The 20,811-nt window shown below is 44.6% G+C and overlaps 1 protein-coding gene across 1 annotated transcript in view; it reads left to right on the top strand.

Annotated features, from left to right (window-relative positions):
- The window catches only part of LOC119461635 (pancreatic triacylglycerol lipase-like), a 64,478-nt gene that overhangs the window by 4,662 nt on the left and 39,005 nt on the right, over nt 1–20,811 (top strand). The window contains exon 2 of the mRNA XM_037723000.2: nt 17,561–17,750. Coding sequence (XP_037578928.1) covers nt 17,561–17,750 — 190 coding nt within the window. The remainder of the gene's footprint in view (nt 1–17,560; nt 17,751–20,811) is intronic.

Raw genomic sequence — 20,811 nt, 5'->3', positions numbered from 1 at the left:
ACGAGGCAATTTCTGGCAGAGCTTTACTTTGCTCACACGCTTAAGCAGAAGGAGATACAGTAGGCAGAGAGAAAGTCAGTTTTAAGATAAAATGATTCACGTCATTGATAATAGTTTTCAAAAGGCATTCGTACGACATCGGAGGTGTTAGATACTCCAAGGAGAGACATTGGGAACTTAACCAATTGCATATGGCAACGCACTGAATGTTTTTGAAGTCAGATAGAGTTATTTAAAGCTTTTGCAAACCTTTCCCATGGTGGGAAGGGTTTTAGACACTTTGTCAGGCACTAGTCTGCCTTTTCGTCATTCAACTTGACGACAAGGTATTCGTTGTCTAAATAAACTGGCATTGTACATCGTATTGTACATTTTAAATGGATCGGTGCCCAACAGAAGCACTTAGATAAGCAAACTGCGAAGTGAGTAGGTACTATAATAGTGGTCGGCTTATGAGCGTGCGTGGCCAGGTCTCACTGTTCTTCAGCCGTGATGTTGACGCTTGGGTAAAAAATTACCTGGGAATGGAGGTGACCAGGCTAACCGCCCACGCGGACCGCAACAAAGGACGTGCGCTGTATTTGTAAAGAAATTACGATGCCGTCGCGCTTGATCATATCTCTCATTGGGTCAAGTATTGAGGCACCCGCAGCATTTATGTTTCTTAAAAGCACAAGCGCTTAAGGGGGGGGGGGGGCGGAATGGTTCTCGCTGCATATAGCCCGGGAACAAAGGCCTTCCATACTTTTCATAGAAACTAAATATGCTGCATCTACTGCTTCTTCTATCCCTGTTTCCCTATCCTGACATTGATACGCACATCCGTAGCACTTAGGAAGAAGGTGATATTCTATAATACATGCTTGTTAGTGATATCGAGACTAGAAAGCTTGCTCTAACTTCCCGGTATTCAAACGAAAATTTCGTCTTTTCTTTGGAAGGACGGTCTGACTGAATTTTCACCAGGGGAATACATTACCTGAACTGCTATGAATAAATCCAACTTAATGCCTAGAAAGGACGCGAACAACCTGACAAAAAGCAATAAACAAAGTTTTAATTAGGTGCCGCTATTTAAAAAAGTGCAATAATATACTTGGAGCAGTGTAAACGGCCCTATGATCTGGTTCACACCCGATGTGTCTCGTGGCATACGTTTCTGCCCATCGTGCAATATTTCGCTTCATTAAACTTAATTATTCCGTGCAGTATCTGACACAATACTCAAAACTTTATTGCAATCTGTGCGACGTGAATTTTTTCCAACCTGAATAAACACTACGAACGTTTCAAACGAACCTATCAATCTAGGGTTCTCCAAATTTTATTCTGAGCAGAAGAGTCGATATTGTCACATAAAAGATCGAGTCCGATGTAAATTAATTTATATTTTATTTCCTCTCCATCCTCATTTTCTCCGATACCGAAAAACATTTTTATTGCTTCTTCCGGGTCTTTCAGTTAAATTGCCTGGGACGTTTCACTCATATGTAGCCATAAAACAGTAGCCTTACACTGTAAAGATTTCACTGCGGACATTGGTGGTCACTCGCTTTTGCTCATAAGTGTGGTTCACAGTGGAGTGCAAGGTTTTTGAACTTTCCTCTTAACGCCGCAAACAAATTTCAATGGGCCTTCTTGTATTCTGCATGAAAAACGCTATCGAGGGAACGCTGTTCTGTTGCCGATGTGTGTAAAACTTGAGAACTTTTAAATATTTATGTGCGTGCGTTAGCTGAGACGCGCATCCAGTGTGTTTATTTCCTGATGTTTGCATCACATCACGCCTACGACGTAAAACAAAATTCTGCCTACGGGTTGTCAGACAGTAGGAATGAAAATGCCATGGGGAAGCCGGTTTAAAGTATTTGATGCTCATTTTTTTATGCTCATATATTAACGCCGTGGCTGTTCACATCTCATGCAGCTCACCGCTTTCAAACAACTCCATCAACAATACGAGAGAATATGGTGTCTGACTGTGTACAACGGTGCACTGCTGCACAACTAAAAAAAGTATTTTGATGTCGCGTGTGAGGTATCGCGAGCCCGTCGACGGCACACTATAGGGTTGCAGAAGTTTTCTTCTTGTGAGTGCAATGCGAAAACGAGGAAGCATCGAAGGCGTCCTACTCCATTCGCAGCATAGAAACAGGGTAAACAGGGCAATCGTAACGCATTCGAGAGCTGACCGCAAGTGCCCCGTACGCCTTGTTTATCGAACTCCATCTACACCCATCTGAAAACCTAAGCCGCATCCTGAAACAGCTCTATCCGGTATCGTTGCTGACCACTGTCTTGTTGCGGATGCTCCCAGAGTCTATTTTTATACCCTTTAAGCGTAACCGTCCTTGTTTTGGCACGTTGCAAGACTTGGCTGACATGCGCTGCAATACGCTCTCGCATAAATCCAGGACAGGAGGTCAAAGAGGCGAGGAAAGAAGACAGCAGACAGGCGTTGGGTTGAGAAAAAAAAAGAATTTGAAGAGAAAAGAAGCTACAACCTCACAAGAAGTACGAGCTGGATCCGGGCCCAAGAAAAGTAAGTCTGGCATTTGTCGGCAATCCTGCTTCTCGAAAGAAAATATTTCGCCCGAGCACACAAAACAGAGACGCTGAGCTTTCATCCCCTTGGTCAAACCTGAAGGTAAGAAAACTCTAGCGGTCACCGACGGACCACGCCTGGAAGAAAATGAACCCCGCCCTAGCTGCACCCTGCAACTCTTACGTCAATTCATATTATTTTCGGGAAAAAGCACCGTAGAAGGCTAGAGCTTCAGCTCTGCCTCATTCGGCACCGTTTCCTCGGCCGAGAGATGCGGCTACGACGTCGCTTTTTATGCCTGCTAAGCAGCGGCGCAGCGAGTGGTCTTACTTCACGCGTCCTTGCCCGCGCTCTCAATGCGAGTTGGCCACCGTGTGGACTGCCGCTGTGCTTGCCCGGTTGCTGACACAAGACATCTCCTTTTGTTTGCCCGCTACGTAGGAGTTATACGAGTCAACTTTGAAGTTTGCTTTCGCAGGTGACTAACTCCACACATCGCAGTGTGGCTCACGCCATTTTGAAGGCGTATTATGCATTGTGGGAGTAGAGCAAGCTTGGCCAGTTCGTGCGGCGACGGAGTTCATGGAGCTGGAAGAGAGGAAGATTACGGAAACTTTTTTTATATTCTTGCAATGCGCTGTGGTATTTTTATTCGACGCACCCAGCTTAGCAATAGAAAGATCTAGCTGCTACAAATGTTATGTCAGGAAGCATGGCACGAATGGATGGCAAAAAAATGCAGCAAGTGAAAGTTAGAGAGCGTAATAACTCAGCACTTTGGCCAGTCTTTGTTAAGTACTTTTCAATTTTTCATCATGAGCAGAAGAGGCCGAAGGGGACTGTGCATTTATATTTTATCCTTGCGAACAAGCAACTGATTGATCGATGTAATGAGCAAGTATGCAGTGAAGCAGTGCAGTGAAGTTTCTTTTTTGGGCTGCCTGTGGCGGCAGGTTTGGTGATTTGGTTGCAGTTAATTTGGTTGCAGCTTAAATTTTTAGTATTCTGTCAGATACCGCACGGAATAATTAAGTTTAATGAAGCGAAACATTTCACGTACTTTTGGTCAGTGGTTTGAGAAATGTCTGAGAAAATACTCCCACGAAGTCATCCGAGAGTTTACACCTGAATGTTAGGCAAGCATAAAAGACTTTCAGTCATGATCACTCGACGATTCGGCACATCTGCCGTCGTGGCTTAGCGGCTGTGGTGGTGCGCTGCTAAGCACGAGGTCGCGGTTCAAATCCCGGCGGACACAGCGGCCGCATTTAGATGGCAGCGAAATGAAAAAAAAAAATGCCTGCGTTCCGTGTATTGGGGGCCCGTTAAAGATCCCCAGGTATCAAAATTATCCGGAGTCTCCCAACACCGCGTTCTTCATAACGAAATAGTGGTTTTGGCGCGTAAAACCCCAGAATTCATCGAGCGATGAGGCGGAAAGCTCAGGGGGATTACACGCGTCTGACCCAGAAATGACAGTTGTGCCTTTCGACATGTCAGTTTTACTTCTTCAATTGGATTAGCAGGAATTCATTACTGCGGACACATCAGCTGAATCGCATTTTCTAGGACGGGAAGGGGATTATAACTTTTTGGACGATGGGATTCAAGTCCAGTATTAAGGTCGAGCGTTTCCGGCGCTTCCGGTCAAAAAGTAGTCTAATTCATACATTTACTTGTCCAATTAGGTTATTTCGCTCGAAGAGCGGTTGATAGCGCTGTCACAGCGTTGATGAGCGCAGTCACATGGTTTTATTTTATGCTTGGCGGGATTTCCTTAAACGACAAAAAAAGCAGCACGCAGCATGTACATTGCCACAAAATATGGATGGGCCGTTTGTGAATCCTCTCTACAACATAACAAAACGCATTTGCCCCAAAAGTTGATATTAAAAAATTTTTATATTTGATCTTAGTTAAAGTGTGACCTCAGGTGAATTAAAAGCTGAATAAAAAATACTCTAAGAAGTGTCACAAGATGGCAAACTATATGTAATTGATTCCGTTCAGCTGCGGGTAACCACTTCTTTAAAATCCTTGGTACAAGTTGCGTGACAAACGCTGTATAATCGTAGGTACATATGGCTCTGTCATATGATGCATGTTAAGACGACGATGGCATTTGAACTCGTGTGAAGAAATGTTAAAACATGAGTAACATGGAGGATCGGTACAACGTCGCACAGTCTCTACGCAACGCCAACTGCTACGAGGAAAGTGGTGGCGAAAGTGGGCCGGTACCGTTACGTCATCGTCTTTACCGCACTGGACACGTGGCAGTATACACAAAAGCACCACGCGCCATCCTGTGGAGCTGCATTGAAGAATTTGGCACGAAATCCTCGCTTCACCTTACCCATCACCTTCACCAAAAAAGGTTACGTGTAGCTAATGCCCAAGCTATTTAAAATTAATTTACACGAAAGCCAACGGAGGCGAAGATGGCGACGCTAAATCAAGTGGGAACACGTCACCTTCCTCCTCTTCAGTGCAGCCACACTATGGCGGCTACTCCGTATAGTAATAATAATAATAATAATAATAATAATAATAATAATAATAATAATAATAATAATAATAATAAGTAGAAGAAGAAGAAGAAGAGAAGATGAAGAAGAAACGGTCTGTAGTCAACATGGCGGTCAGGCAGCAACTATTTTTCGCAACCCTTAATGTACGAGGGCACCGGTCCCAACAGAAGCAGTTGCAGCTACGCCGACTGCTATCCAGGAAACGGGTGGAACTTGTAGCCCTTGAACAGACAAAAATCGAAAGGGATGAGGACACTGCAAGGGCATAGAACACTTTTTTGTTGGAGTTTTTGTGTCGCATCGTGTTGAGGTTTCGGCATGTTGCGCTTTGTTTCTGCAGATGACACTTCCGTATACCGCATTCACTTGCAATGTAGACACTGAAGGGTGGTTGATATGTTCCAATTTTTGTTGCGTAATGTACCATGGCGCATCATTAATGCTTGAACATTTCACGATTCCGCAAAACGAATTGACTTATTTGAAACTCTGGCTCGATCCTTTATTGGATTGTGACCGCAGTGTTGTTCTCTTAGCACCCTTCAACTGTGTATGCGACCTGAATGACCTTTGATTGCATAACACCCATAAGGACAAAAGTGGTGAAGTGCAATGTAATATCACTGAAAATGCGGTGCTCGTTGATATAGGAGCATCGTGACAAACATCTTGTTCATATACGCACATTCAACGAAATGCACATTCTCGACTCGATCGGGTATATGTTTCGTCATCGTTGACTTCTGGAGGTGTGCTATGTAAAAATCGCCATATTTTGTTACCCGACAACTGCATGGTAGTGTAATGACTGGGTGGACACACTCGTGCTAGTCTCCGACCTCAGTTGGTACCCTGTAAGTTGAATGCATCGCTTATTGGCGATTGACAGCTTACTGGTCGGGACTGCTTAGCTTTGAAAAATTTCTTGTCTCGATTTCCGTCTACTCGCTGCATGGGAGCGTTTTAAGAGGTAAATCAGATCAATTTTCAATATTAAGTGATTGTACAAAAATATGAAGAGAAGGAATTGCTGAAAGGCCGTTATTAGCGGCGAGGAGTTGCAGTGGAGCCCTCTCCCGAGTGACGTCACGGTCAGGAAGCCGCTCACTCCGATTGTCGCGCGCGCTTGTTCGCTTCGTGCACACTCGGTGTATGTGGGTACTGCAGTACTGCGTAAAAACAAGAGTTAGGCGCGCATGTTTTACGAAAAAGACGCGCGACTACCTTCGCCTTTCTCCGAAACAGCCACCCAGAAAAAGAATATTACATGGCTGTTAACACGACTGCGCTTCGTGTCTGGTAAGCGACCACCCGAAAGAAAAGGTTCGTGGTTAAGATCAAGAGCCAAGCCATTACATGCCATGCAATGCTTCATAGTGGCCTGAAGCAGTCTTTATCGACAATAGGGTAGACACCTCCCACAATGGAAGCAACTGACAATCATTATGACGTTATGACTAGGCGCGCATTATTCGTGAAACCCTTCCGTTCACTACAACTTTGTATTGAAACCATGAAGGAGTCCTTTAGAGCGCCAATTGGAATGCGTATAACTCACTCGAGGCACCAGAGTGCAGTTTCGTCATACAACATCGTCACGCAACTACCGTATGCATGAGGATGTCTCGAACCACAATGGTGCTTAATTATACGAACTGAGAACTATTCCCTGCGTCAGCCCATAAAAGCCCTCGTATAGGCGCCAAATAAAGAAGACACTATATGCAAGCCTCATATGAAGTCACGTGATTTTTGACCTCCTTCGGTGAATGCTGATATTATTGCGATAGCAATTATATCGACACTCTAAAGCGGATTTCTGCCGTCGCCGTCGCCGTGAGGTTCCGTATGACGTCAACGGCGATGAAATCATCGTCACGCTCCGGACGCTGTATGTGCGAGTGAAAGGGCGCGAGGGACGCGCGCTTTCTCGGGTAGAGAACGCACGTCGGAGAGCAAGCGCGCGTTCTGCGCCGTGCTCCCTGAAGGGCTGTAGAATTAAGCCTTTTTTTCCTCCTTTATTTTCACCATATACAGAGAGCAAACGTGACTGCTTCCGTCGCGCGAAAGGCCGTGGGGGGACGTGAGAGAGGGAGGGGAGGCGACTTTAGCTGCGGCACCAAATGCGTATTTATATAAAAACGTGGCGAGTTGAGAAGGTGGGTAAGATTTCCGACGCTGCTCGACAACTGTCCCGTTCTGACATCGTCGAAAACCTCCGAGCCGCCCCCAGAGGCACCGGCAAGAGTCACCAACACCGCGCCCGTTCGGTGCGCACGCGGGCAAAACACCGATGGCGTCGACAACAGTTCTGTGCGTTGCTGGTGCTGCTGCATGTCCAAGTTTATACAGCTGATAAAACTACTATCCTTACTCCGTATAGCTCTCTACTAATTTGCTATCGCAACTGATGCTTCGCCTTTCGGGTGAAACTGCGACCATTTTTTCTGTGTCCCATGCCACTAAGGAATGAAGTTTCGGCTTCTTGCTGGCTGCAGCCATATGGTCTAAAAAGCATTTTATTGCGATAGCAATTATATGGACACTCAAAAGCAAATTTCTGCCGTCGGCGTCGCCGTCGTCGTCGCCATCGCCGTCGCCGTGAGGTTCCGTTTGACGTCAATGGAGATGAAATCGTCGCTGCGCGCCGAACGCTGTATGTGCGAGTGAAAAGGCGCGAGGGGCGCGCGCTTTCACGGGGAGTGAACGCGCTTTCTGCGCCGTGCTCCCTTAAGGGCTGCAGAAGTAGGCGTCTCTTTCCTCCTTTACAATCACCATATATGTAGAGCAAACGCGCCTTCTTCCGACGCGCGAGAGGCCGTGAGGGAGGGGGGGGGAGGGAAGGGAGGCGACGTTTAGCTGCGGCACCAAGTGCCTATTTATATCAGAGGCTCCGGCAACAGTCACCAACGCCGCACGCATTTTGAGCGAACGCGGGCAAAACGCCGACGGCGTCGACAACAGTTCTGCGTGTTGCCGGTGCTGCTACATGTCCAAGTTTATACAGCTGATAAAGCTAATATCATTACTCCGTATAGCTCCCTACAAATTTGCTATCGCAATTGATGCTTCGCCTTTCAGGTGAAACTGCGACAACTTTTTCGCCCCAAAATTTGCGCCGAACAGCTCTGTCAGTTTCGCCAAACAGATCGGTTAGCTCGGTTTCCCAGGCGACTAGCAGAGCTAAATTATTGAACTGAGTAAAGCGTGCAGCACTGAAACGAAAATATATATTGGGCCATACGCCTTTTTATGTGCGGCAAACAGTATAAGCCTCAATTAGCTTTACTTAGAATTACCGCCGCTTAAAATTAACTGGTTAAGAACGGCTTAATTTTGACAAGCAGTTCAAACAAGGCGAAAGCTTGCACTAGGCCGCGGAAAGCTCAAGACAAAGCGAAGCTGGCCGAAATGCCGACACCGCGTTCCACCGCGTTGCAATGCCGACAACGCGTTCCAGCAGACCCGCTCCTTGAATACGTGTCTCTCTCTCGCTCTCGGACTTGCGGCCTTCACTGCGCTTTGCATAGCCCAGCTTGCAACACCGACACCGCGTTCCAGCAGACCCACTCCGTGAATGCGTCTCTCTCTCGCGCTCTCATTTTTCTCTCCCAAGCATAGCGCGCAAAACCTCTTCACCTCGGAAGCACGAGCGCGCGCGCACGCGCCAGCTGTGGACGAAGACGACGACGCTCGAACGCAATGATATGGTTCGCACAAATACATGCTCTGCAAGCGTGGCTGTATAGCTTAGTGAGGCAATTAAGAAAAAATATAGCCTAATGGTTACGTCGCTCGCCTTGGGGCCGTGAGTACGCGGGATCAAATCCCGCCTCTGCAAGAAAGTTAATTTTCTTTTACTTCTTCATTGCTGATGATGATAGTTTCTTGACACGAACCACAAAAACGGCTGGCTTAAACAGCTTCGCTGTTAAAAGCAAACAGTACTGGCGGAATCGATACTGATGTGTTGTTAAGTCCTTGTGCTACTGCCGAACGTTTCTGTGAATAAATGCGGAAATTCGATATTTTGCCAATGAACAGCTCGTCGTGAGCAAACAAGATTTATCGGGGTAAAATCAAGGTAAATGCTCGAGAAGTCATATATAGCCACGTTTGTTAAATGATTGTTGCACCACGGCAAGTATGGTCGCTTAACTAAATTGATCTATCCTATGTTATTTGCGTTTATGCTTTTATTATGCACATGAGCTGCGGCTACAGAGTGTACAACTGCGCATGAAATACCCACACCACTCTTGACTTGCCTCCGTTGGCCGGCACTGTAACGTTGCCTGTGAGAAATATATTGCTTTCTAGAAGATAAGCTTTGCAAATAAATTTTGATGAATGCCAAAATATATTTGAGAGGACTGTCATAAGTGCACCAGCATAGGGAACGAGAGCGAACAAATGGAAACTTTACAGAAGGCGCCTGGGCGCAGCCCGAACTGTAGCTGACGACAGGCGCAAATGGTTGCCACGACGTCATGCGAGCGGCGGTCGCAGCGCCGTTTTTGCTGGTTCTCGGGGCTAATAGCCTTTATGAGCTTGGATGAGACCATATTCGAAACGTGACATGCGACTTGCAAAAGTTTGACGCAGAGCATTATAGAGGCCCTCGTGTTTGGGCACGTAATAACCCTGCCTTGCTTTCTCAGAAGCCGACCAGTGAGATTTTGAGTGATGAATACCGCCACGCTTCTGCGAAAGGTACTACCGGCTTGCATTCGAATGAGGCATTAGTAACTGGCTTGAGTGACATTATGTCTCAATTTGAAGGCTTCTACTCGGCGCTCTTGAGTGGTGTTTCTGAGAACCAGGATGCCAAGCTTCTACAGTACTTTGCGTCTGTAATAACTCCTCTAACTGACGAAGACTGTTTAGTCATCAATGGTCCCTTTACTGAACCGGAGGCGGATGAAGTCATTAATGAGTTACGCATGTCAAAAACTCCGGTCCTGAGGGTATTTCTGGTGAACTTTGCAAAACCATTTTAGTCCATTCTGACGCCTGTTCTACTGAAGATATTTTTAATGAGTTTTCAATTAGAGAATTTGCCACAGTCTTTCACAAAAAGCCGCAAATTGTTAATACCTTGAAGTACTGAGAGAGAAAAATTATGCTTTGTTAAGGCTTATAGACCGATTACATTGTCAAACATTTTATTTATTTATTTAGAGAATACTGCAGGCCATCAAGAGGCCCTAGCAGGAGTGGATATAGATGCATTAAAGTAATACAAGTATACGCGTACATACAATACAGATGGATCAATGCAATTGCACCAAGTACTATAACAACAACAAAAACCAAATAAGGCAAAAAGATTGTTAACAAAACGAAGCTAAACGAGGATGCCTTTACACACCTATAAGCTACAATAAAGGACCCAATTGTTAGGTTAGGTTATACAATCAGGGTAGTAAAAAGGTACCAAATACTGTACCAAAAACAAGGCAACATCCGAATAACAAATGAGCGCATAAGGAAACAAGATACCAACAAAGCAGAAAAAAATACGTCCTATGTAACCATTTGCTCGATTATCTCGGTGCTGTGTAACCACGCCGATGGAAGAACGTTCCACTCATTTACCGTGCGTGGAAAAAAAGAAAAATTGAACGCATTAGTTGTGGCACTGAAAGGGGTAAGGGACTCAGTGTGGCGATGCGTTGTTTCTTGGGTGAAGAGGGGCGATATGTAATCATCTGGATTTAAATCTAGTTTCCTGTGCTTCAGCTGAAAAAGAAACTTTAATCTCTGAATCTTGCGCCGAAGCTGCAATGTTTGAATGCCATGTTGACGCATTAAGGTGGTCGGGGAGTCTGTCTGTCGATACTTTCAATAAGTAAACCGGATAGCTTTCTGCTGTATCCTCTCGAGTGCATCGATGTTAAGCTTCGTGCGCGGATCCCAAACAATAGCTGCATATTCAAGCATCGGTCGAATAAGCGACGAATGTGCTAACTGTTTTGCCTCGACCGGTGCTTGTTTTAATTTATGTCTGAGGAAACAGAGTTTGCGGAAGGAGGACGCGCAAACGTTTGATATGTGTGAATTCCATTTCAATGTGTTTGTTATGGTTACACCTAGGTATTTGAAGTTTGTGACCTCAACAAGTGGCTGTGATGCAAGCGAGTACGGAAAGGAAAAACAATGGAATTTTCTACTTATTGTGATGAAAACAGTTTTCTGGGCATTAAGAACAATGTCCCATTGTTCACACCACTTATGAATTTTCTGTAAATCATATTAAGCAATGCTTGATTCTCAGAACATTTCACTTCATTAAATAACACACAATCATCAGCAAAAAGTCGGATACAAACTGGCTGACTAATTACATCAACAATATCATTTATTTATATTGAGAACAACAAGGGCCCAAGGACACTTCCTTGTGGTACACCTGATCTCACTGGTAGTTGCTGTGAGTAATGGACATCAATACTTAAAAACTGCATTCTGTCGCTTAAATACGCTTCAATCCAAGAAACTATGAATTCGGGTATGCCTAGAGACTGAAGCTTGAAGATTAGTTTTGCATGACATACAAGATCAAATGCCTTAAAACCCAAGAATGTAACGTCAACATGACCTGACTTATCCAGAACCAAGGCGAAACTATGAACAACTGTTGTCAACTGCGTGACTGTGGAGAGCCCCTTTCTAAAACCATGTTGAAACGGGGTTATTATGTTATTATCGGCTAAAAACTTGTTTATGTACTTCCCGATGACATGCTCCAGAATTTTACAACATGACGACGTCAGTGAGATTGGTCGATAGTTTGTTAATAGCATGGTGTCTCCTTTTTTGAAGACAGGAACGATTCTAGCAGTTTTCCAATCAGTAGGAACGTTACCTGTTGACAGGGACGCATGAAAAATAGTGACAAGAAATTTAGCAAGTATCTCGGCATACCGGCGAAGAAAGGGGTTTGGTATATTGTCAGGTCCCGATGAAGATTTTCTTTAAATTAAGTAACATAGAAACAACACCGGGTTCTGATATAAGGGTAGATATTTCGTAGCCGTTTTAAGGCTCCGCTGTAACGGTTCAGTTTGGCTAGAAAAAACACTGTGAAAGTAGTCATTGAACTTCTCAGCTATACTACGTTTGTCATCGATAGTCACGCCATCGCACACAATGCGATCAACTGACTTCTTTTTTTTGTTGAAAGGTATCGCCAAAACTTCTCAAGAGAATTTCTAGTGAAATTAGGAAACGTGTAGTTGAAGTAATGGTGCTTAGCGTTATAGATTGCCTCGTTCAACCTTGTCAGTGCCATTTGCACTGTGTTATTGTTTGGTTTTGCTCGTTTTAGTCTTTTAATTTTTCGTTTGAGGTGCAATATATCCCGTGTTATCCAAGGATTGTTTTTGCGTGTTTTTTTTAAATTTTGTTCGGCACGAAATTATCAAGACAGTACGCACACAGGCCCTTAAATGTATTCCACAGTGATTCGACATCATGTCCTTGAAAGTTGTCTAGGTTATGAAGCAGATAATCCAGAATACTTTCGTCCTTAGCATGAGAGAAGTCTTTAATCAGAACTGGAGTAACAATTGTTTTTTGTACCTCGAGGGAGCACGTAGGAGACACCATACGGTGGTCAGAGATGCCTTCCTCTACAGTTATACTGTAATTTTCAATCGATCGGCAGATAAAGATAAGATCGAGTATTGAATCAGAATTATTTTAAATGCGAATTGGTTGATTTACAATCTGGTGAATGTTAGCACTGAGCATAATGTCAGACACGTAATCAACATGTTCGCATTTGTCACTATTCGAGAATGGCCGATTCCAATCGACATTTGGAAGGTTAAAATCCCCAGCTATAATGATTCTGTCATTCTGAAAGCTCGCCACGTGATCACACAGCCGATGCCAAAATTCAGGGGGAGAATAGGGCGCACGATAAACTGTAATCAGATATAAAGAGCGTTGCTGACATGATAACTTCAGCGTGATACTTTCGTGGTTATCAATTTGGTTCGTCAGTAAAGCCGGTATATTCCTTTTCACAAGTACTGCAACTCCCCCTCCCCGTGAACGTCTGTCTTTTCGAAAAACTTGATACGAGGAAGGAAAAACATTTTCGTCATCAATATCACTGTGCAACCATGTTTCTGTTATTACAATAACGTGGGGAACATAACTTAGAAGGATGAATTCAAGTTCAGTAGCTTTGTTTACAACGCTGCGTGCATTTATGTTAGGAGCCGAAATTCAGATTCTTGATTCTGTCACTTTTCATAGGAACGCTTCTCGCGGCTCGGCATTTTAACACGGCAGTTCTGCTTTTATCCCAATAATACAGATCATCATCGATCCGCAGTTTATCATGTGTAAGTGTTACTCTCTTGCCTTGTTCCTTTTCCCTTTTGGCGCTATTCCACAAAAGCTTTCTTTTCTTCGATGTATTAGGCGAATAGTCATTCTGGATGGATAACTTCGTTCCTTTTAGCTTATGTGCGTTTTTCAGTACTTCTTTTTCATTATAATCCTGAAAATATACTATCACAGGTCTCAGTTTACCCATCTTTCCAAGGCAGTGAATTCTTCCCACTGATCTGCAGGACGCATTTAGCATTTCGCAAAAAACCTCAGTAACAACTTTCTGTTTCAGATCCTGTTCAGTCTCTTTTGAATTTTCAGGTACACCGAAGACAACCAGAACGTCTGCTTCTGTCCTCAAGGTCACGAAGAAAACTTCCTTCTCCCGAAGAAAACTAATAGATTTTTCAATTTCGTCTATGCGAGCAGTTCTCCTTTCCAGCTCAGTGAACCGGCGGTTAAATTCAGTAAATAAGTCCTGCAAACTATTCTGCTGGGTTCTCAGTGCTGCAACTTCAGCAAATAGTGTGTTCTGGCCTTCCAGTAACTGCTTTAGCATCTCCTGAGTAGTAGGGCCGGGATTTAATTCCATATCCGCGCATAAAAGTAGCATGCTCACGCGAAACACTTCACGAGCAAGGTCAATGCACTTCATGGGGCACGGCAAGACCACAAGGCCACGGAAGTCACTCCTAATAGTACAATAAGTTTCACCAATCTGCACGAACCAAAAAAGGAGCTCGTAAGGCAACATGCCAAGGGTTGGTCCGCCGTGCCCACTGAAGCGAAGATTCTGCGATGCGGCTTTTATAGCAAGTGGATCAGACGTGAACAGCCCAGCAGATGGCGCTCCAGCGATGCCGTCACACGCCCAATGGAGATAGTGGTAACACATCTTCGGCACTTCCTGGTCGTAGCTGCACGTGTCAACACTGCTGTTGTAGACGGGTAGGTCCAGATGCGCGGCAATTCCAACTTGAAAAAGGAAAGCCTGCTCGAACCAAGAAAAGGTGCTCGTAGGGCAACATGCCGAGGGTTGGTCCGCCGTGCACACTCATGGCTACATTGACTACAAAATTTCTTTTAAAAAAGTTTGTTAGATTGTTTGCAGGTAGTGATTTCAATTCTTGTTTGTCCTCATCAAAGATGTGGTTTAAAAGGCACTTCCATAGAAACTAACATACACGTCGCTCACACGGCTCTTGAGTACTGTTCCAGCCCTTATGAGCAACTTGCCATGCTTTAGATTGACCTCGCAAAAGCATCTGATCGGGTACAGCATTTCTTCTTATTTTCTCTTCTAGAACAGGCCAATGTTGACTCTAGAGTGCTCAATGGCGTTCGACTTTGTTATATTCATTCTACAACTCGATTCGTCATCAATGGGCTGCCTCTGAATCCAGTCCACATCCGCTTTGCCATGAAACAAGGACGTCCTATATCCCCGCTCGTCTTCGCCCTTTACTAGAACCATTTTGTTTGACCATTTTGAGCTGCGACAATGCTCGTGGTTTTAATTTTCTGGATAATGAGATAAAAGTGTTAGCCTACACTGATTACATCGCATTCCTCTGCACAGACAAGCCCAGCACCATTAAATCTCTTTCTATCATAGAAGAGTTTGGTACTGTCTCCGGTAATTGAATAAAGCCAAGAGCTTCTAGCTATGGTTTCTATCTTGGGCCATTACACCATCGCATTATGCTGGCATTGAATGGTCTTGTGTGTCACATAAATATTTAGGAGTTCCATTGCATGCCTACAAGTTAAGTGCACAATACTGAAGAGAGCGCGTTCTGGTCCTCTAGCTCTATACAAATACCTTTGTCCCGCACCATTTTAAATATATACAAGAGCAGAAGCCTGCACCAAGTGTTTGGCAAACAAAATGTTCTGTCATCCAGGGTATTCACTGCGCAAGGCTATACATTCAACGTTTTCACAGATTTTTTTCAACATCTATGTGGTCTTCCAGTTTTTAACCTATGAGACGCGATAACATATTTACACCAGTTAGCGCTAAAGCATTATGGCTGGTCCATTTGTATGTGCGACAGTTAGTCTCGCAGATTTTCCTTTTTTCAAGGTAGGTATCATCCGATATCACGAACCTTCTTGCAGGTTCTGGTGGTGTCATCGAATGTCGTTCTAGACCTTGTTTATCAGGTTTCGTTCGTCAAGGTTATTGTTCTATTGTTTTTCTGACTGTGAGTTTTTCTCAAGATTATTTGTTGGCGGTGTCACGAAAATCTTTTCACAAAGATTAAATATCGATGTTGTTGCCGCCACCGTTTCATCGCTCAATATACATCAAATTACCAGGACATGATGCACTTGCAAGAGTGCGCAAAGTGACAGTACCCCATTCTGCAATGACTTTCTTTTACAAATTACACACTGAAACTTTGCCAGTAATAACATGGCTTCGGAAAAAGAATATTTTCGTTTCGTCAATTTACTGTCGCCGTTGTAACATGCCTGAAACTATTGATAACTTCTTAGGTATTGTAAAGATGCCATTTTATTCTGGAAAGTCCTCCACAAAAATTTGCCGAAATATTTTGATCTAAATTCTGTCAGTATCCGATATTTTGATGTTCTGTGTGATAACGCACCATTCCATATGTTTTTACTGATAGCCCTGCATAACACATGGAAAGCTCGTATGCAAAACCGAAAGGTAGAAATAACAATTTCCTCAATATCGCATTTCTCCCAATTGATTACGCACTTAAAGGACATTTACGATCAAAATGAATGTCAGCCGGATTGGTATACACTTTTGATTTGGTGATTATTCCCTCAAGGTTTTGTTGGGATGGAAAGTGTTGCTATATGTGTCGTCTTCTTTGTATGTACTGCTCCTTGACCTGTCATTGGTTACGACGATCTGGTGCTCATAATATTGTAAATAGTTCCTGAACATACATAATTTCATTCATTGTAATAAATACCGTGTAAAAAAGTGCGATCGTGGTTAGAGCACCGGGCTGGCGTGCTCCACGGTAGACGTTCGATTCGACCGTCAGTCACCCATTATTCTTTTTTTATTAAAGCAAGGCGAGTTGCGAAGCTACCTACCTACCTCAAACTGCCAACAATGAGGCAAGAAATGCTTCGCATTGAGCAGCCGTTGAACCCTAATGCACCGCGGTTTGGTATTTGAGGCTACAACAAGGGCGCAATGTTAAAAACCTTCATGTGCCGAGTTGTAGAGCATGCTCTTGGTTAAACTTCATGCCGTAGCTCCGACCATGGCGAGCGCCTCAGCCAGGGTGTTACTTTGGGAAGTTAAACTGCATCAGTGATTTACATCTTAAACAATGTGTCCGGTTTGATTGGACTCCAGTCTATACAGTGGAGCAACGTCACATGATCCATAGTTACGATGAGCCTATTAGCGTTATTGTTTCCGAAAGAAGTTTGAAGTGAGCATCGTGCTTGTAACATTTGTTTTTCCAGTGTAGCATTGACTCATGTGCTTCTTTGCTGGAGTAAGATTTTGCGCAAGAATATTGCTTCTCCTGGGTACATTCTTTTGTGACCGCCCGTAACGTGAAATATCTTTCTCACCGTTCTCGATGGAGGGTGAGAAGTAGGTACCCTGTAGTATTTGAATGTAAAAGGGAAAGAAAATATTGACGCAGTAGCAATGGTCAATTATGCGGTGGCCTATTCGCCCAAGAAGAACGCGATATCTGAATTTCTATGGAGCCAGGAAAACCTTCTTTTTTTCGCACACGTGTTCACATCAGTTCATTCAGTTTACGCTGCGGCTTAACGTATAGATGATGTGTCACCCCTAAAATTTCGCTTTTTTAGGTGATTCGTTCAGCTGCGATACAGGGCGAGCTTTCATGTGCTTTGTATTCGATTGTGTGTAGAGATTATAAGGAACTAAATCTTCAATTGGTGGTGTGCTGGCGACGTTGCCATGTTCACCAACGCTTGGGATGACTTCAATGTGGGGTTTCGAGTGTAGCGGCGAAACATAACCAAATATACAGAACACTTGAGAAGCAAACTTACGCATTAGTAGAGAGGCTTTCTTGTGCCGTAATATCTACGCGAGATTCTCTTGCTTGCTGCTTTCGTAAATCCTCGTGTGTGCTGAAACTGGGCGTATCACTCTACGCAGGCAGCCGTGACGAAGTCTTCAAGCCACCTCAATTGCTGTTCGACGACGAGCCGAGTCCGCAAGAGATCTGGTCGGCGGTGGCGACATCCATCGCCCAGTGGCAGCGTGCGCACAGTGGACGCCACCGCAGAAGCACCGACGTGGCCACAGCAGAGAGGGGAGTGTGCTATGGATCACTCGGCTGCTACAGGTTCGGATAATATAGCAATGGGTATAGTCATCATCATCATCATATCAGCAGCAGCAGCAGCAGCAGCAGCAGCAGCAGCAGCAGCAGCCTTTATCTATGTCCACTGCAGGACGAAGGCCTCTCCCTGCGATCTCCAATTACCCCTGTTTTGCGCTGGCTGATTCCAGCTTGGGCCTGCAAATTTCCTAACTTCATCACCGCACCTAGTTTTCTGCCGTCCTTGACTGCGCTTCCCTTCTCTTGGTATGCATTCTGTAACTCTACTGGACCACCGGTTATCCATCCTACGTATTACATGGACTGCCCAGCTCCACTTTTTCCGCTTAATGTCAACTAGAATATCGGCTATCCCCGTTTGTTCTGTGATGCACACCGCTGTCTTCCTGTCTCCTAAAGTTAAGGGTAACATTTTTTGTTCCAACGCTCGTTATGCGGTCCTCCTTAAAAATCACGCAAATCCCATGCAATGTGGTTAGCTAAATGACGCAAAGCTTGTTTGAGTTAGCGAGGTAGACGCAGCAGCGTATGACACGAGCATACAGTCCTATAGGGCTAGATCTAGTATACATAGATACCCAATTTAGTTAACGAATTGATGGCCGCCGCCGTAGCACTAATAATAGCGCAAGGCACGCGTAATGCGGAGGTTGCGGACTCGGCTCCCGCTGGCCCACCAGCTATCTTGTCGTCCACTTTCATTTCCTTTTACGGCATTATTTTCTACATTCCGCTTTCAACCACACGTAATTTCCCCGATGCTTTCCTTGGCTTGAGTGTCTGTTGACTTTATGTGGTGATATATATATATATATATATATATATATATATGGTCCGAGCATTATGAGATTTGATCAGGAACATTATTAGGTAACTGTATTTGCACTGCACTATATGTTTTAGCTATGTCTGCAGCACCAGAGACAAACTACAGAAGGCACGCGTGCTTTGTTAGTGAAGATGAAAGTATGGTTTCTGTTAATTATTCTAATGTAGTGTCGTTTTTATCTTGACATCGACATAATGAATTGTCTTGCTATTAAGGCGACATGCATGTGTTAGTTAGTTCTAAATTTGAGCGCACCGAGTGCTCTGAATTTATGCAAAACTCTGATGGCTCACAGGTGTAATGTCTGCGGTTCTAGAATGAGGGCTATAAATGCAGATTCGTCATTGAGGGTATTCTTAGATTGTGGCGCAATGTTGTGGTGAATATTTTGACTTACTTATGCTTCTTTTGTACTGTTGTAAGCTCTATGTATGTAGTAAATGCGATGGGATGTGAGCTGGCGCAGTAGACGACATGGCGAAACAAGCCTCCAACAGCAAACGTAGATCTTTTCCACCGAGAAGTAGGCTCCGCGAAATGTATATGGCGCTGCGATGCCTCCACAAGCTTCCTTTGCAGGATGTATGGGCTTCTAGGGGAGCTTCGCTACCAAGCGTACATATACCATGTCTTGTACACCAGGCATACCCTCGGCACCAGTTTGTGGTAGTTGTTTACGGTATGACGCAGCGAATGACGGTTCGGTAAGACGTACTGAAGAGATGCAAGTCAGCTAGTCCCGAATTTCTGCTGGCGTTGAGGTGGATGGAACAGCCAGCATGTCGGTGCACGAGTCTTTAAGCCTACAATTAGTCCGGAGTTCAGTAGTGCATTTCCAGAATTTTGTTTCACAAATGTGACCTTACTGCATCATTCTCAATGTAATTCTAAGCTGTAGTTTAGAAGCAATAAGTTGTTAAGAAACATACTCGTACATGGTGATCGTAACAGTGTGGGTGCCGCTTTGCTTCGGAGTAAGCTCTGCTGCTTACTTAATTGACAAGCGTTAACGTTGGTATTTGTAGATACATTGCGACTACCTCGTTTGTTGGATGTGGCTCCCGCCTACAAATAAAATAGTTTTGGTTGGTAATACCGTACACTGTGAACCACACTTGAGTGGTCTGGCGAGCGGCTGCAGGATTCGTAAGCGTCCGAGGCAGTAGTAGTTTTTGGGTTACAGGTTTGTTTGTTCTATATAGCGCGTGGCCCGAGCATGCGGCATGACCATGCGTGGCCTTATAGGTGTTAGCCCGTGCATATTACTTTCATGAGAGACGGCGATCAAATCGGCCAAGTGGCCACTCTAGATAAGGGTACATGATTCAGACTTTAGAGTCGCAAGAGGATGGAAACTAATTTTCTTCGGTCTCGTTGGTCCCGTTCTGTACGACGCACTCACCCGTTTTACGGAAATTGTGGACTCCCAATTAGCCGTCGCATTCTTTTTAATGGGATCCCCTTGGGTTGTTACAGCTTTAGATAGCAGGGGTGCTATAACGTATAATGATTCCAAACTGTTTTGATTCCAATTTCTGCAATCAGCCTCCACGATTGGTCCAAACATTTTCGGGCCACTCCCACCTTCTCCTATTTCTCACGCGATTTCACGAAAACCGCGATAGCTCCCCATCTGATATAACGTGTACACACTGATTATGCATCATTAAACCGCACAAAAGAAAAATAATTATTCCTGATTCGACGCCTTAACACCATTAGCCCTATGCTATTGGTGCCGTGTTTTCTGGCTACGCGCACTTCGCCTGTCTGTCACGCGACCTCACATAACCGCGAAAACTCGCCACGTCAAAGTGACGTGTACGGGAAAAAAATGCATTAATATACCGAACAAAACTGAACATTTTTCTGAATAGCCACAGACTGCCCCGTTCCGAAAGGAATGGAATATGGCTGCACGCCGATCGGTCAGGCCCTCGCTAATCGCACCTGCTGGTGAGCATGTATTTGTGCGCATGATAAACCTTTTTGCTTGGCAGTAAAACGTTAAAGAGCCCTTTCGGCATGCATACGACATCGCTCTGCCAACTCTTCCTTGCTTAGGATCCGTTTTAGCGGCATTCTTATCCTTCCGTTGCACGCCGCCGCGATTTTCGACCAGCCACCGCAAGCTAAGTAAGGCGAAGCGGACCAATCGGAGAAGCCGGCACCACCCTCTTGATGCGTTTATCTATTTTCACTGTGCTGGCTCAGCCCCATCGAAACCTTCTCCAC

This window comes from Dermacentor silvarum, chromosome 8 (assembly GCF_013339745.2).
Source record: "Dermacentor silvarum isolate Dsil-2018 chromosome 8, BIME_Dsil_1.4, whole genome shotgun sequence".
Taxonomy (NCBI): domain Eukaryota; kingdom Metazoa; phylum Arthropoda; class Arachnida; order Ixodida; family Ixodidae; genus Dermacentor; species Dermacentor silvarum.
The sequence above is the reverse complement of the archived record's forward strand: the minus strand, read 5'-3'. Positions and strand labels throughout refer to the sequence as shown.